At 40.8% G+C, this 19131-nt stretch overlaps 1 protein-coding gene across 1 annotated transcript; it reads right to left on the bottom strand.

Annotated features, from left to right (window-relative positions):
* Positions 1 to 9085: 9085 nt before the first annotated feature.
* LOC145036389 (putative ripening-related protein 2) lies at positions 9086 to 9535 on the bottom strand. Its single transcript, XM_078984834.1, has one exon. The coding sequence runs from the start codon at positions 9533 to 9535 to the stop codon at positions 9086 to 9088; it is 450 nt and encodes a 149-aa protein (XP_078840960.1).
* Positions 9536 to 19131: the final 9596 nt, after the last annotated feature.

Here is a 19131-nt window from a genome sequence, read left to right as displayed (position 1 = left end):
ATTATTAACCCAGCACAACCACTAGTCGCTCCCAGCGACATTCGAAGATACTTCCGCCACCTATACAGCTCAATCTATTCCACCATGCTGGCACTACAATTTCCTGGGATCCACGATCCCCTTGCCTAGACGCTAAGATCCTACCAGGTCCTACCTGTGTTGCTAAAACTCACGGGCCTCGCCCACGGGTCTCACCCAACCGTACTACTGAGCCACCTGGCTCTCAGGTCTCACCTATACTGCTATCCTCATACGGGCCTCGCCCACGGGTCTCACCTGACTGTATCCTAGAGAGGCCTCTTCCAAGGTCTCATCTCTCCATGGCTATACAGGCAACTCCATACCATTCTCATCCATTTTCCATTCCTGATCCCTATCTGAATGTTAGGAGATAAGGGCCTCGCCCCGACTCCGCCAACGAGCTACTACAAAATGCTACGACTACCCCGTAGTCTTACATCACTTTCCACCACTGACTGCTGACACGAAAACATCTCCTGCTATTTGACCTCAAGATCCCCATTTCGACTCACACGAGCTCTACATGTGGTCCTTTAACCTGAATCCGAACCACATACCCACCATTACCCTTCACACGCACGCACTGATGGGAAGTTCTCAAACTCCCAACCCCTGAACTTTTAAACGCTGAACTACCCCTTTTCCTTATCAGAAATCCTATACCCGATCTGGATTCGCGTGCCCTTACCCTTATACACTCGGAGGATTCTCCCCCACTTGGATCCTGCTTACTCCTCGATGATCGATGAGAAGAAATCCCAATCCTTGCTACCATAATCAATCCGCTGAGGAATCCCAAGCTTACCATAGCTAAGGATCCAACCTGTCCATTTTAAAACTTATACGGCTCCGAACTAGCGAGACATACCGAGTCTCTCCAAGGCATGCTACGGATAGTGCACTCAAAGTAACCTTCTTCGATACAACTCATCCCTTAATTACTAGCCAATAACCAAGGTATGCAAATGGCATATAACTCGATCCCAATGAACCCGCTCGAAAATAAAATTCTCAACCGTTAATGATGCAGAACCATAACAATATAATCATGCACAAAATAAAAGAACTGAAAACGGAAGTCGCATACCTGCAATGTCCGGCGTTGCTCGCATCTCCAAAGTAGCCATCTGAAAAGCCCTGCCTCTTACCGCAGGCGCCTCCGCACGGCCCTGACGGCCGTCTGTGATCCTCAAAGTTGCAGGGGCGGGTGCCATCACCCGTCCTGCTGAAAACAAACTAGGGCACTGGGCCTTCTTGTGGCCCCGCTGATTGCAGTGAAAACATATCAAGTCTGATCCCTGGGTGATGGTAGCAGTACAATCTGTGCTAAAATGACCCGTCCGACCGCACCTGAAACAGCCAGACTCACCACCACTACCACTCCTGCACGCACCCCCGTGCGTCCTGCCACACCTTCCGCATCGACTGCGGTCCTGATAATCCCTCGACCTTGAATCCGTTCCCTTGGGCCTTTTTCCCGAATTCGCGGCTACCTGAACCTCATCCGGCTTCCTCTTCCGGATCTGCTCCAAATCAATTTCCCTCTCCCTGGCCCGAGAAATCATATCCTCCAGAGTCTTACATCCGGACCTGCTCACGAACTCCCTGATTTCATCCCTCAACATCTCGTGATATCGTGCCTTCTTCATCTCCTCATCCGCGACATACTGCGGAACAAGAAGGGCTCTCTCTCTGAACTTGGCGGTGATCTCCGCCACAGTCTCAGTAGTCTGCGTCAAATCCTGAAACTCCCGGGCCAACTATTGCACCTCAATAATCGGTGAAAACTCCGCTCTAAACCTCGTTGAGAAATCACTCCAAGTCATCGCGTCCAACGCGGCATCATCCCCCAAAGCGTGACCAATCTCCTCCCACCAATCCCTCGCTCTGTCCTTCAGAAGACAGGAAGCGAGTCTGACCTTGTCCTCCTCAGGACACCGGATCGTACGGAATGCGTTGGCAACATCAGCCAACCATCTGCTGCTAGCGATGGGGTCCCTAGCCCCATGATAATCTGGTGCCCCGCAAGCCCTGAACTCTCGAAATGTCAAGGTACGCGCTCCCAACAAAGCCATCATCTCAGTACGGAAGGCTCACAGCCTCTCATCGAAAATCTCCAATATACCCTCCTTGACCGTGCCAAAGATCACAGGAGTCTGAGCTAGAATACTGCGCGTAACCTCTGCTGATATCAACTCCCTCATCCGCTCCTCAAGCTGCTCGGCCCCTAAACCCGAGCCTAATCCCTCTCCGGCGCCTGATCCGCCCACCGGTCCCTCTTGCAATGTCACCATACTGAAACATACAACATAACCACTATCAGAATACTCCTCACTGCTGCGAGACCAAACATACTCACTACCAGGTTCCCGGTCTTGTCTCGGCCTTCCCTGAATCGAGTACGGATCCTCTGCTTTCAATAGTACGGGCCCATACTACCTTCCACATCTATCCGTACTTTCCTCAGGAACTGCTTTGACTCCACTAGGTCCCTTTTTCTACTTCTACTGCTCCCAACACTACCTCATCCTAGGCTTACCCTAGGGAAACCTTTGACTCAACTCAAACCAGTCCTCAGCTACTGAAGGCCTCCTCGCAATGCCAATTGGCCATCACCTGGATACCATCACATGTGACAAGGCTCAGATAATCCTTCAAGTAAAAGACTCTTTCCTACAACGGTTGGACTCAAACAAGAGCTGCGCAATAGGACCAAATCCAACACTCTTAGATCATTCAACCCTGATCACATGTGACGTGACGTATCCACCTACTGGCTAACTCCCATCACTTAGAATCCCACAATGCACAAAGCAAGCAGCATTCAGACAAGGGGAAAGTCTAACCATAACATACTCAAGCAGTCATATCCACATAGCAAGAATTTGAACTAGCATACAACACAACTCATAAACTCAGGCATAACCTAATCAGGCTATCCTACTGCTAACTATTCAGCACTATCATGCAGATCAAAAGCACATATAACAGGCACATAAGGCATCCTCCCTAGATCCTTAGTCCTAATCTAGTATGCTGTTCTATTAACTGATAATCAAAACATAAACTTGTATGGGTATTTTGGGGTACTTACTTGAGCTCGGTTGATTGCATGCACCACACCTCTTTTCTCTTTTCAAAGTTCTTTTCTTTCTGAATTCTTTTTACTTTTCTAAAATCATTTTCTTTCTCAAAACTCTTTTTACAAAACTGTCTTTCCATTTTAAAAACATCCATACCAATTCCTCAGTTTGAGTTCAGACACACCCGAGAGCATGTCCGAATCCCTCAAACCAAGGCTTTGATACCAACTTGTAACGACCCAAAATTTAAGACCAAAAATTTCTTTAATAAATCATTACTTAAAGTAACATCATCATTCCAAAACATAATATGAGTATAAGTTTTCAAAACATATGTTCGTTATCAGAGTAAACACTCCCAGGCTGTCTAATCTATGGTGTGTGTCATGCGATCACCCCGAGCTCTTTCCTCCGCTACTGGAAGTACCTGAAACCAAAACTGAAAACCGTAAGCACGAAGCTTAGTGAGTTCCCCACCCTACCACATACCATGCATAACCACATACGGCACATACTGGGCCACGCCCCCTATCTTGGGCCTCGCCCCCTACCTCGGGCCTCGCCCGCTACAACGGCCCCGCCGCTCCAGGCCCCGCCTGGCTTCGAGCCCCGCTCGGATACAGATCTGTTTTACTTAGGCCTCGCCTGTCACAGGGCCTCGCCCGTCAACAAATAATAACACATAAACATTTCATAACACAGAACTAACACATGCAACTGGTTCCGTCCTAAGGCCTCGCCTTTCCTGGGCCTCGCCCATGTCCTGCTACTGAGGAGTCATGGAACCCCATCCATGCTCCTAATGGTAGTGAGGTACGGGCCTAGCCCACTCTCACTCCTGTTCTAATTCGGGCCTCGCCCCTAATCTGCTACTAGTGAGATATGGAACCCCATCCACACTCTGCTATTGGTGAGATACGGGACCTCACCCACACTCACCTCCCTACCAGGTACATACATGTATCACACAGACAACAAGTATAAACTATCATATATAAACAATTCCTTGGGCGCCCGCCCGCTATTACTGGACCTCGTACTGCAAACAATGCTAGCATACTGTGCCTAGGGATAACCCCCAGGTCTTCTACTCATAACTACATGGGCCGGCATTGTGGCCTTAGACCCATTCACACTAAGGGAAACTCACCTGAACTAGCTGAACTTGCTGATGATCTCACTAGCTGCTTCCCGACAACTCACGGAACTTCTGCTCCCCTTGCTCCCCGAACTACCAATATCAATGCAACACTGAGTCTAACTGACCCCCGAAAGACAACCAAGTCCACCCTGGTCCAAAGTCAAAGTCCTGGTCAAAGTCAACCTTCCAGGTCAACCCTACTCGCCGAGTCACCCTACTGACTCGCCGAGTTCATAATATTCAGATTCCTTCCATTCCTGACTCGACTCGCCGAGTCAGTCCATGACTCGCCGAGTCTACCGATTTCTGAGTCCAGACCTGTCCAACTCACTGAGTCTCCACCCGACTCATTGATTCGAGTCACAACTCGAAGGGTTTGGGGGTTTCGCGACCTGACTCGCCGAGTCTAAGGCAATCTTCATACGACTCGACGAGTTGTTCATCCCACTCGTCGAGTTTCTCCACAACTTCATGCTACTCGCCGAGTCCACTCAAAGGACTCGCCGAGTCCCTTCAGTTCTCCTTACATGCAGAGGATTTTTGAGTCATGCATGGACTCCAAACTATAGATCCACCTTTCCCAAGCCTATTCCACACGTAAAGTTGCAAACTTTACGTGTAGAGAAGGAGATCTAGGCAAAATACGCCATTAACTAGGGTGTAAGGCCAAGGGGCTTCAAAATCGACTCAATGGCTGATACTTTATGCTTCTCCAGGCCCTAAAACACTTGGATCTGAAGTAGCAACTCCAGATCCAGCTTCTAACCCAAAATAATAACATTATGGCAAAAGAGCCCCAACAACCATACATAGATCTAGGTGCAAAATGGGTCCAGGAACTAGTTTATTACCTCCAAGTGCTCAGAATGAATTCACAATCCCAGATCTATAGCTCCTTCTTGCTCCTCCAAGTTCCTTCTTCCTTTTCCAAGCTTGAATGCACCTTCCAAGGCTCACCTAGGAGATATGACGGCTAGGGTTCGATATCCAGTGCTAAAGAGGCAGTAAGGAACCTTAGGAAGAAGATTAAGACATTTATATAGGCTCCAAGTCCCGAATTTAGGGTTTTCCACGCACAGACCAGACTCGCCGAGTGGCGAGTCGGTCGCTTACACCTCGACCCGGATCCCGCTCGGACTCGCCGAGTCCCTCCTTGGACTCGCCGAGTCGGCCCTTAAATTAGGGCTTTTCTTTCCCTTCTTGGCCTTTGAAACTTTGGGTGTTACAAATTCATCAAAAAGGCCCATTATCATCATCCATAGAGTGCTTTGAAACCCTACATCCCACATGTCCACATTGATGCAACCACAAAAGTGTTAAATACACACGAACTGTTGTGTTCTAGCCACTATTGTTGAAGTGATTTTTGTTGACAAAAAAAGAAACCTACGATGGTAACATTTTCTTATCCTATGTTTGAACGCATTATATGGATATAGTGATATAACGGTTGATTTAATATAAAAGGAGGTTCCAACTAATTATAAGACATCCCAAAACATATAAATTAGAGTGAAACTTTAGAAAAATAGATTGATATTATGTAATTAAGTTGAATGTAAGAGTTAGAGTGAAACTTTAGAAAAATAGATTGATATTATGTAATTAAGTTGAATGTAAGAGTTGCTCTTGTTATTGTAATTATATCCCAATATCGCAAACAAGCAAACAAGCATTCCAGATCCCAACAATTTTTAAATTGCAACAAGAACCATGCCGTTAGACTTAAACTAGACTTGCACTAAGTGGTCTTATAGTCGGTCATGGAATGATCTAGTTTTTTTGGTACTAGTCTCACATTGATCCAGTCGGCGGTCTCGACCAATCTTTTTTCAGTATGGAGTGTTTTGGGTTTTTTGTTCTGTTTTTTTTTGGTTTAGTTTTGAGTTTCTTTTGTCTTAATATTTAGACTGGAGGGAGTGGTGCCACCAAAACCGCACTCCCTCCCCCGCTACGTAAGCATCATGTCACTTTTTACCATTCAAGTGTGGTTTCTTGCCACACCAAGGGTGTGGTGCCACACTAGGAATGGCAATGTGGCGGGTTCGGGGCGGGTCATGGTTTCCCAAACCCGCCCCGATATCTTTCGGGTATCTTATCGGGGCGCCCCGTTGGGTTTCGGGTATCTTATCGGGTTTACAATAATTCATAACGAAATCCTTATTCCGTTTAAGGGTACCCCAATGTCTTAAAAAAATGCATGTTCTACCCTCCCTTTTAAATTAAAAATATGATGAATCACTTTAATAAAATTAATTCGATGTTATACTAAAACTTATTTGATTTAAGTTTAGTGTAATACGTCAAAACATAAAAAAGGACCATTCACACCGGATTGTTAATAACTAAAAAGATTGTCTACAATAAATATTTTATCTTTAAATGCGTACAATTAATATATATATATATATATATATATATATATATATATATATATATATATATATATATATATATATATATAATCGGGGCAGGTCGGGTCGGAGCGAGCATAACCCACTCCCTGCCCCGAACCCGATAGCGATCCGTTAACCGACCCAAAATAATCGGGTTTCGGGTTTCCCCGTCGGGTTCGGGTTTTTCTGCCATCCCTATGCCACACTTTTCATTTCATTTATTTTTTTGTTTTTTTTAAGTATTTTAATTTAATAAAACTTCCATTTTTTTTAACTATTTTAATTTAATATAACTTCTATTTTAATAAAAAAAACATAATTTTTCATTACTTGAAAATTAAAAAAAAAAACAATACATTGTGTTACTAAAAAAACCACACACATGATATTTAAATAATCCTAGAAACTTAAAAAACATAAATAAAATAACTAAAGCAAACTACGTAAATTTTTTTTGAGAGAGTGGTGATTTAAAAAAAAATTGACAGAGAAAGGAGATTGTGTTGTGAAAAAAAATTAAGTTGGTATGTATATATATAGAAAAAAAATAAAAAAAAAATAAAAAAAATAAAAAAAAATTAAATGCTCAACAGATCAATCATTCGTCAACCAATCAAAACATACGGTTTTGAAGGACCGCACTGTGGCCAAGACTGCACCAGACCGCGGTCTGGGAGCGGTGTTCCCGTCCTATGTGGCACAAAGTGCGGTCTTGGACTGCACCCACACCATGCAATCTTAGATCCAATAATCCAAAAGAATTGAAATTATTGTACCAAACTTTAAATATAAAAGTTAAAAAACCCTCTAAATAAAAATATTAACCCATTCTTATTCTAGATTTTTATAAATGAGCATCTTTTAAATGGCTTTGTGTTAAGCTTTACATGTAAACGGTAGTATATTTAAACAAAATAAAATAGGTGCTATACTTTTATATCTAGAAAATTGTATTCTCTTTAATGAATTTCACTTAGTTTATTATTATTTTTTTTTTGGAAAGTGAACTTCCCTAACAAGGGTTTCGGGGCAAATTTTGCGCACCGATTAATCCCGGTTGCAAATATGAGATTATACATCATTTCCTGGAGTCATGGTAGACGAACTTTCATGGTTGTATGTATTGAATAGTACCAACATTTGAACATGAGTTAATAATTATAAAAGTTGTATTTAAAAAAACAAACAAAATAGAAGCATATAAACCGATAGTTAAGGAAGGAACATATTAGTTGTCATGAATTGGAGAAGAAGATGATGAATCGGTGACAAAGATACGGATCTAGGAAAGGGAAGGGGGGGGGGGGGGGGGGGGAGTGAATAGATTTGGTTTGAATATTTTTATTTTTATTTTTTTACCTTTTATTAAATTAAAATGAAAAATAAAACTAAAAACGAAATTATTAAAGGTAAAATAGTCAATTATGTCTGTATGGATGGTTAGAGTGAAAAAAGAATTATTCAGAGAAGGTCTGAGTTACTTTTTGAAAATGCAGACGGAACATACATTTCGATAACTGTACAAGGGACGATTCATGTAATTTACTCAATTAAGAAAGATGGGCAAGAAGAAGGCTTATAAATAGGCTTAACATGTTGGATTTCAAAGAAAACAAACCTAGTGTGGCTGGCTTATATCGGATTCAAACAAGGTCTTAGTGTCTGGTGAAACTTTTTTACAGTTAAAGACTAGACCGGTTTTTAAAGGACTCTTTTGAGCCCATCAGGACTAAATTTTGGTTGTTTAGGGACCAATCTGGGACTAAGACCAGTACTCACTAAGACTAATCTGAGATTCCCTTGTGACCAATTCAGTTTCTTAATAAAAAGTACGACCGCGATCATTTTGTATTGGTTTGGGACCAACATGTCCACTGAGACCGGCTCGAGATACTAATTTATGGATCCGCCTTTAGATTGAACTAAGGGGGTGTTCAGATTAGCTTATTAGCTTATTTATGGTGGGAATACAGGGACGGACACAGAAATACATGGTAGGTGTTGCCGTGATGAATAAGTGTTATCGATACATAAAAAATAGGTAGAAAAACTGAAAAATCGAAAAAAAATCCACTGCGGCTAGAAAAGTTAGGGGTTGCCGGTGCCACACTAGGAACCCCATAGAACCGTCCTTGTGGGGATAAGTAATAAGCAGGGGGGAGGGGGGGGGGGCTGCTTATTAAAATTAGTTTATTTAGTTTATTTCGAACACAATAAGCTGATTTTTAAGGATTTTATCCAAACACTTAAACTACATAGGCAATATCTTCAAAATGTGGTTTGAATTTAGTGAGTAGTTTCACCATTACACAAAGTTCCCTATAACAAAGGAAAAGCTTCACATTGTAATAGCTTTGCTTCACGATCAATTTCATTAATATAGGTCGTCATATCGTTAAACCTTGGAAAATATAATGCATATAACAAATAAAAGTAAGGATTCTTCATATTGGTACAGACCAAGTAATTACGGTTTCCCCCCATTCGCTATGAGGAACCTGAAGGAATACCCAAATGGCTTTAGATGCGACCACAATATTATCAGGACAATCCTTAGAGCCACACTCATCAATCACCATAGCTTTTGCACTTTTATCGTGATAATAAATATCAATATAATCAAAGCACCTTTGCCCGTGATTGTACCATTTCGTTGATAATGCAACAATATATTCACTATTTGAGTGGTACTTCCCATCACATGCTGACGGCGCGCCACCATCTCCACCTTTCTCAAAGCTGCTAATAGTCATAGGTGCCTGTGTAATATTGGCTAAACCAAGAAGTAGGCGTTTGCTTACGTGTTGCTCGGGAGTTACATTTTTGCCCCTCGATTTAGCATTGGTGATAAGTAGAGAAAAGAGAATAAGAACGATAATGGTGGGTTGCGTCATTTTATCTTTAGACTATGTTTGTTATGGTATTTGAATGTCAAGAAAGTGAATATATAGTGAAGTGTTTGTTGTCCAGGACATCGTTAGGTTGATATTTCCGTCAAATTGAAGAAAATGCAAGAAAAAGAAGATAAAAGTGGAAATTGGTTTTTTTCCCTTCAATAGTCGATACTTTGAAAAAGAAAAAAAAAAATGCTCGAAACACCATAGTCAAAGGTTGACATTCTCATCAATTTGTGTAAGTACACGGGAAAATCCAAAGGGGAGAACAATGCCAAATTATGACTTTAATTTCTTGTCAAAAGGTTGAAGAAATCGAAGCGATGTCACCGTTTCAACAATTAAAAATATGGTTGATAGCCTCAATGGCAATTCGTTATGCATTTGGCCCGCATTTATTTAGTTTGTACTAAATAAATATAAATATGTGTTCATAATAAAATACCAGTTTAATTAAATATATTATATTTGAAATAAGAATAATCTTCATATTAACTTTAAAATAACAATTTATAGACTAAGTTATTATAATATAATTTAAATATTTTAAGTATACAATAAAGTTAATATTTATATTTTTAAACAATAACGTCTCAATAGTTTTTATATGTGGGTTGCACATCCAACTAAAAATAAGTTTATTGTTGTACATGACCAAGTTTCTTTTTATTTCACTTTGGCCTCCCAAAAGCTATCTTTAAACCAAGGAGAATGCTAGTTTTAAGAATAATCTTAACGGGGCACTAACCCAGATGATAGACTGAAAATTCGAATCGTTACAAACAACCACTATCAAGATGCCAATTATGCTCATGTCCATGGCACCACAATAAAATAAATTAGATTCTCTTTCTAACCTATTTGAAAATGGGTTTGGTTACAATAGTTTAAGAGAAAGAAAAGATATTATAACATTATAAAGGAACACAATTTCATGAGTTTTCTTTATACATCCATTTTCCAGAATTTAACATTATATCATCACTCCTTTTTGAACATTTTTTCGTGAAGACAAAAATGAGCTCCTGATTCCTATTTCTACAGTTATAGCACTTTCTAACCCCAACTTCTCTTTTAGGTTTCAAACTCTTAAACTAATGTTTTCTTGATTTAGGTTTCCAAAGTTGTTTTATCTTAAAAAAAATGATTTGCCTGAAATTTTATTAGCTTTTGGATGACTATTACTTTGATACTGTCCCCAATGGATGTTGATGTATCAATGTTTGTAGACATTGATATTTCTTAACGGGTATCCACTTATGAATCATGATGCTCATATTAATCCATTGAAACCACAATTTCAAGGTTCTTGAGAATGACATCCAATGTACAACACTTCTCACTATTTAAGATTGGAAACTTATGTAACATCCCGACTCTTAAGTATAATATGTAATTAATTTGCATTCATGATGTCAGAGCAACTCAACGAATTGGATGCCCCAACTCGCCAAGTAGAGGAGTTAATGGTCGTGTGATAGTGGGCTTGACTGAAGGTTTGGGTTTTCTTTCTTGGATTGTTTCACTTCTTCGCCCCCTTGTTTCGAAATTAAGCCTTATTCCAGAACACCTTCTAGTCTTTGAAGCATGGTGAATACGGGCATGAGCTTTTCGGAGAGATGCTTCTTGACAATGATTGTGATCATCGACTCACAAGTCTCAATGATGTCCAAAAGCAATGCATTCACGTATGACATACAGTGTAACACTTGTGTTTCTAGCCTAGGCATTTATATTGATTTGATAGTCTAGGTTAACCTTTTTAACTCATTTTGAAGAAATGAAAAGGAATTATGTGAATATTATGTGAATTATGTGTTTTATGCTTAATTATTAGGGTTTATTTAATTAAAAATAAAAATAAGTGTCAAAATTAAAGTTTGAGATAAGCCCGACATCTTTACATAAAGTTGTAGTGCTCGAAATAGGGATTTCAGGGATATAAAGAATACCAAAATCCAAGTTATAACGAAGAAGTTATGACTTGTCGAAGTTTCGCGACAAAACCGGCACGGTGTTGAATGTCGTAAAAAGTGAGTTTTTGATAAACTACTTTTTAGCCTTAGTAATCTAAACGAAAGTCGTAGTATTCGTCAAATCGAGAAGTTCGATAAAAAGAACGCCCAAATATGACTTCGTATGAGGAAGTTATGATTTTTCGAAGTTTTAGCTTAGCAGTAGACAGCTAAAAACTTTAATTTTAGATCGAGCGATTTTTAGCCAACACAACCTAAACGAGAATTGAAGGTCTCGTCATTAGGAGCACAACGGTAAAAAGTCTGACGAAAACGGACGTCGGATGAAGAAGTTATGAATTTTTAACGGATTCCCTGTCCCGGTCTGTTAAAAATAATAATATAAAATTTAAAGTCAAAATTAGCTGACGAAGTCTAAAAGGAAGTTGTAGAGCGTAATTTTAGCTACGCGTGCATATCAAGAACGTCAAAAACGGAGCTCGTATGCGAAAGTTATGGATTTTAGAAGTTTTTGCACAAAAACCGAGAAAATTTGCATATATGGCTTCGGCCACGTCACCCTCGCTGCATGCTTGCCACGTATCCGAGTTGCTGAGTCACGAAGCCACCTGGCAAGGCGTGTCATGTCCTTTCGAGTCCGAGCTGCGGTCCAATCCGCTGACCACACGTAGAAGCCTCGGTGGCAAGCCTCGCATCCGACGCGTGTGTAGTGACTCATCCGTCCGAGCCTCGCAGTGAGCCACGAACCACCTCATAGGATTCGGACTTCGGTCCAATCACCAGCTGCCAGCGAGGCCTTTGCATGCGCAGCCCACGTGCGAGCCACCCCCCTGCGAGTTTCGGATCTGCGACACGTGTCTTCTTCCTGACTGTCCGATTAGAAGCCTTGCCCCTATAAATAGAAGGGTGCGAGACCTCCCGAGTAACTTTGAAAATTTGTCAATTTTAACCCCTATACCCATATTTTCTTCATCTTAACATCCCGCAAAGCCCCGGTATCGATTGAAAAGCCCGGAATACTCCACGAAGTGCCCAAGAAGCCCGGAAAATTTGTCTTTTCGGTTTCGAAGCCCGACTTTTGCAAAGCCCGGTTTGTCAATAAAACTCCCGGTTTTATTAGAAACGATCATTTTAGGAAACGAATTGCTGCCCGATTATCATCAAATCAAGTGAGTGTATAGTCACTTTCATTTTACACATAGATATGAAGTATTTACCTTATAATACGTGCTATGTGTAGATATATTAATTGTTTATTTGAGGTAACTGTTGAGTTGATGTTTTATACAAGTTTCAAACTATATAAGTATTTTTATCTACAAATATGTTGGGTAGAACATGGGTAGATAGTGATGTGTGATAAAATAAAATTGATGAGAGGCCTCGATGTGTTTTGAGATCCAGTCATCTAGCGGAGTTTGGATGACGACCACGGACTTTCTAGACAGTCGAGTGGGAAACATTAGCAGGTCCGCAACCTGTAGGTGTTAATGAACTGAGAGTGTTCATTCACTATACTCCATCCCCCTCATGGTTGCCTTTAGGACATGTATTGCTGAGGAAACCCCTTAGCAGTAGTGTCCATCCTGATGATATTCTTTAGGCTAGGTCCCTTGTGATAAGTGTTTAGGGACGTAAAGTGAGGATAACGGGAACGAGCAATCAGGGTTATTGTTGATTGATGAACTTAGTAAGTTTATTATTATTGTGGGTTGAAAACCCTATATGCTTACCAAGCTCCCAAGCCTGACCCACTCAGCTTTTTATGTTACAGGTAGTGGACCTTGAGCATAGTCGGAGGACGACGAGAGATTTTTGGACTATAGGCCAGTAGTTGTAAATAACTGTTGAAAGGCTTATAATGTCTTGTTTATGCTTTTGATCTGTATCAGAACATGACATCCCGTGGTTTTGATATACATATGGAAAACATATACCTTCTTAATGAAGGGTTTTGATAAACTTTTATCATGTTTTATTTGAGGACCAATTCCGCAACATCTTTTAAAAAGATTTCTCTGATTTTATTTTAAAAAGCATAAATTAAATTGGTCTTTTCTGGCCGAGAAATTAGGGGATGTCACAATTGGTATCAGAGCATTAGTTTAAGCGAACTAAGAAATTGTAGAATTTCTAGACTTGAACTTAGAATGCTAAGTGATGATTGTGAGATGAGTGTCTACCATATTTTAGACACGAGCACTAGTTTATTTTAGGGAAGATGCCTAAATTTCCCTTATATGCTAAATGCTATGTGTTTGCCATGTGTGCCATTATTTGTTCAGATCTATGGTCTGTTGCCGACCAGATCTGGAAACCTTATGTGTGTAGGATTCTAAGCGTATGATTACGAGATTAGAACTAACATGTAAACGTTTTGGAGTGATAAGGGAATTGACATGTCTAACGAGGATAAAGACCTAAATTCGCCTTATTCGTTATATAGATTGTAATGGCCAGAACTCGTAGTGGAGCTGCAAATGCAAATGGAAACAGGGATCAACAGCCTCAACCTCAAGTAGTTGAGCAAGTACCTGTTGTTGGAGCTGCACCTGAGCCAATGACGATGGCTGGGGTACAAGCAATGATACAGATGATGTTAGATCGCCAAATGGAGGAGACAAGGCGATTACTACAACAACATAGGGAAGAGACCACGATGCCTGTTGAACAACCCGTATTGAATGAAGAGTAATCAGTAGGAGGGAACTACAGTGGGACTCTTGGTCAAGCCAACCCAGCGATAGTTAGACAAAACAACCAGGATGGAGGAGTTGATGGATGCGGATGTAAATACAAAGATTTCATGGCATCTAAACCGTCATGTCTATCTGGGAGTCCGACACCGGTGGAAGTCATGAATTGGATCTCCGAAATGGAGATAATGTTTGAAAGTTGCGAGTGCAGCAACAAACAAAAGACCACACTTGCAATCCCTCTTTTAAAGTCTGGTGTGTTGAGCTGGTGGAAGTTACTAGCTGATTCGATGCCCAAGGGTGAGGCTAGTAAGATGTCTTGGGAAGATTTTGTGGTACAACTGAAATTGCAGTACTGCTCTGAGCAGGATCTTCTGGAAATCAACAATGAGTTCCAGAATTTAAAGAAAGGAAAGATGAGCGTTACTGAATATGCTGCTAGTTTTATGGAAAAGATGAAGCTTGTTCCTCATCTAGTTCCAACTAAACTCTCTAAGGTCAACAAGTTTTCCCTCGGATTACCAACGGACTTTGGTCCGATGGTTAAGCAAGCAACCACTTTGAAAGGCACCATCTGGCTTGCTAAGAATGTTGAGGTTCAGATCAGAGAAGGGTTTGGAGAGGGCAGAAGTTGGTGAAAAGAGAAAATTTGAAGGAACTTCAGGTTCCAACAAAAAAAGCAAATTTTCTAAGTCCAAGAAGTTTGGAGGAGGAGGAGGTGAAGTGAAATGGTGTGAGAAGTGTAAGAAAAAGCACTTTGGGAGATGCAGTGAGGAGGTGACTTGCTTCAAATGTGGAAAGACTGGGCATTATGCCAATGTGTGTCTGTCTGACAAGAGGGTATGTTTTGAGTGCCATGAAGTAGGGCATATTCTTAAAGACTGTCCAAAGAGGAAGGATGCAGCAAAGCCCAATCTACCACCAAAGCCAAAGGCGAGAGCCTTTCAGATGATACTTGAAGCTGCAAAAGATGAAGTCGATGTCGCTTCAGGTACCTTTCTCGTAAACGAATTGCTTGCCCAAATTTTGTTTGATTATTGAGCCAATTACCACTTTATATCACATGAATTTGGTAGAAAGCTAGCTTTGCCTGTAGATAGGCTAGTTAATGCCTTATTAGTCGAGATTGCTAGTGGCAAGTTTGTACCTGTTAGCCATCGTATGAAAAACATCCTCATTGACTTGGATGGGAATAAGTTCCAAGAGGAATTATTGCATATCGAGTTAAATGGATTCGACATAGTTTTAGGTATGGATTGGCTTAGCGCCAACAATGCATAAATATTATGTAGAAATAAGATAGTAAAGTAAAGCCGCCAGCGAAAGAGTCGTTTATGGTGTATGGAGACAAACGCAGAGTAAATCCTGGAATCATTTCCCTAATGAAAGCCAGAAAGTGTTTGGCCAAGGGATGTACATCATATCTAGCGTTCGTGATCGATGCTAAGATGGAAAAGAAGGAGGTGCCTAATATTCCGGTGGTGTGTGATTATCCGGAAGTCTTTCCCGAAGATCTTCCCGGATTGCCCCCTGATCGACAAGTAGAATTTCGTATCGACTTGTTACCAGGAACGACGCCGATAGCAAAAGCACCTTATCGATTAGCACCAACAGAAATGAATGAACTTATGACACAACTTCAGGAGTTATTGGACAAAGGTTTCATTCGACTTAGTTCATCGCCCTGGGGAGCCCTTGTGTTATTTGTAAAGAAGAAAGACGGGAGCATGAGAATGTGCATCGATTACAGAGAGCTGAACAAAGTGACGATAAAGAACAAGTACCCATTGCCAAGGATCGACGACCTGTTCGACCAGTTACAGGGTTCAAGCTATTTCTCGAAGATCGATCTTAGGTCGGGATACCATCAACTAAAGGTGAGAGAGCAGGATATCGAAAAGACTACGTTTGGAACAAGATATGGACACTATGAATTTTTGGTTATGTCGTTCGGACTAACCAATGCCCCAGCGGTTTTCATGGATTTGATAAATAGGGTTTGTAAACCATTTCTAGATAAATCCGTGATAGTATTCATGGATGACATATTGATTTATTCGAAAAGCAAACAGGAGCATGAAAAGCATCTGCGCGAAGTGCTAGAAGTCTTGAAAAAGGAGAAGCTGTATGCAAAGTTCTCCAAATGTGAATTTCGGATTCAAGAAGTCCAATTTTTAGGGCATGTGGTTAACCAAGAAGGAATAATGGTTGAACCAGCAAAGATTGAAGCTGTAATGAAGTGGGAACAACCAAAAAGTCCTACGGAGATTTGAAGCTTTTTAGGAATAGCTGGATATTACCGAAGGTTTATCCAAGGCTTTTCTTCGATTGCTACTCCATTCACAGCTTTGACCCACAAAGGAGCTACCTATGCTTGGAATGAGAAGCATAAGGAAGCCTTTGAGAAGTTGAAGAAGAGATTGTGTGAAGCACCGATTCTTTCGTTGCCTGAAGGAGTTGATGACTTCGCAATTTATAGCGATGCATCTGGAGTTGGGTTAGGTTGTGTTCTGACCCAAAGGGATAAAGTGATAGCGTATGCATCAAGGCAATTGAAGGAACATGAAAAGAACTACCCCACTCATGATTTGGAGTTGGCAGTGGTAGTATTCGCCCTAAAGATATGGAGGCATTATCTTTATGGCACAAAGTGTAAACTTTTCACTGATCATAAGAGTCTCCAATATCTCTTTAATCAGAAGGAATTGAACATGAGGCAACAACGCTGGCTAGAGTTACTCAAGGACTACGACTGTGAGATAGTTTACCACCCTGGTAAAGCAAATGTGGTTGCTGATGCTCTCATTCGGAAGGTAAACCTTCAAAAGAAAAGGCTAAGAGTGTTGAGAATTGAAGTTGTCTCGACAATTGTGGAAAGTATAAAGAAATCTCAAGAGGAATCTTTAGAGAAAAGTGACTGAAAGGAAGAACGTTTGGGCAAAACGTTAGTGTTCGGTACAAACAACCAAGGGCCGAAGGTATTCGAATATAGGATTTGGGTACCTAAGACGGGCGGAGTAAGAGATCTTCTGATGGAAGAAGCTCACAAGACCATGTACTCGATTCATCCCGGCAGTACAAAAATGTATAGGGATCTAAAACCCTATTATTGGTGGCCGACGATGAAGCTTGATGTTGCTAAGTATGTCGCCAAGTGTGTAACTTGTGCTAGGGTTAAAGCACAACATCAGCAATCGTATGGGAGTTTAGAACCTTTACCCGTACCCATGGGTAAATAGGAAGACATCACCATGGATTTTGTGACTAAACTACCCAGAATAAGGAACGGTCACGACATGATTTGGGTGGTCGTTGATCGCTTCACTAAGAGTGCACATTTCATAGCAGCCAAAGAGAAATTGTCTATGGATAAACTTGCAAATTCTTACGTGAAGGAAATTGTGAGGCTTCACAGTGTTCCGCTAACAATTGTATCCGATCGTGACAGCCTTTTTTACCTCAAGGTTTTGGAGGAGTCTACAAGAGGAATTGGGTACCAAGTTGTGTTTAAGTACAACTTATCATCCGCAAACCGATGGTTAGAGCGAACGAACGATTCAAACATTGGAGGATATGCTGAGAGCATGTACCCTAGAATTCCAAGGTAACTGGGATGAACACTTACCTCTAGTAGAATTCTCCTATAATAATAGTTTCCACTCAAGGATTAAGATGGCACCTTATCACGCTTTGTATGGGGAAAAGTGTCGAATGCCATCATGCTGGCTGGAAGCTGGGGAAAAGCAGTTTATGGGACCTAAAATAGTCCATCAGACTGCCAAAAAGTTGAAAGTGATAAGAGAAAGGATGTTAGATGCTCAAGATCGACAAAAGAGTTATGTTGAAAAGAAAATACGACCGATAACCTTTGAAGTTGGAGATTCGGTTTTACTTAAAGTCTTGCCGTGGAAGGAAATATAAGATTTGGGAAACAAGGAAAGTTGAGTTCAAGGTTTATTGGACCGTTCAAAGTTCTTCAGTAGATAGGGAATCAAGCGTACAAGCTAGAGTTACCGAAAGAACTAGAGGGTATTCATAACACCTTTCATGTGTGTTAGTTGAGAAAGTTCACGGGAGATGTGCCTGACATAATTCCGATTTCTGAGTTAAGGTTGGATGAAAACAAGAGGTTAATCGAAGAACCTGAGGCAATCGTTGACCGTAAGACTATGAAGTTGCGACGCAAGATGGTCGATTTAGTGCTTGTACGTTGAAAACATACGAATGGACCAAATCTCACTTGGGAAATAGAGAGTGACATGATGAGTCGCTACCCGCAGTTGTTTGGTGATATGTGATTCCGGGGACGGAATCATCCTAAGGGGGAGAGAATTGTAACACTCGTGTTTCTAGCCTAAGCATTTATATTGAGTTGATAGTCTACGTTAACCTTTGTAACTCATTTTGAAGAAATCAAAAGGAATTATGTGAATATTATGTGAATTATGTGTTTTATGCTTAATTATTAGGGTTTATTTAATTAAGAATAAAAATAAGCGTCAAAATTAAAGTTTGAGATAAGCCTGAAATCTTTACATCAAGTTCTAGTGCTCGAAAAAAGGATTTCGGGGATATAAAGAATACCAAAATCCGAGTTATAACGAAGAAGTTATGACCTGTCGAAGTTTCACGACAAAACCGGTACGGTGCTGAATGTCGTAAAAAGTGAGTTTTTGATAAACTACTTTTTAGCCTTAGTAATCTAAATGAAAGTCGTAGTATTCGTCAAATCGAGAAGTTCGATAAAACGAACGCGCAATTCTGACTTCGTATGAGGAAGTTAAGATTTTTCGAAGTTTCAGCTTAGCAGTAGACAGCTAAAAACTTGAATTTTAGATCGAGCGATTTTTAGCCAACATAGCCTAAACGAGAATTGAAGGTCTCGTCACTAGGAGCACAATGGTAAAAAGTCTTACGAAAACGG

Source organism: Lactuca saligna, chromosome 3, assembly GCF_052625555.1.
Source record: "Lactuca saligna cultivar CGN05327 chromosome 3, ASM5262555v1, whole genome shotgun sequence".
In the NCBI taxonomy this organism is placed as follows: Eukaryota; Viridiplantae; Streptophyta; class Magnoliopsida; order Asterales; family Asteraceae; genus Lactuca; species Lactuca saligna.
The sequence above is the reverse complement of the archived record's forward strand: the minus strand, read 5'-3'. Positions and strand labels throughout refer to the sequence as shown.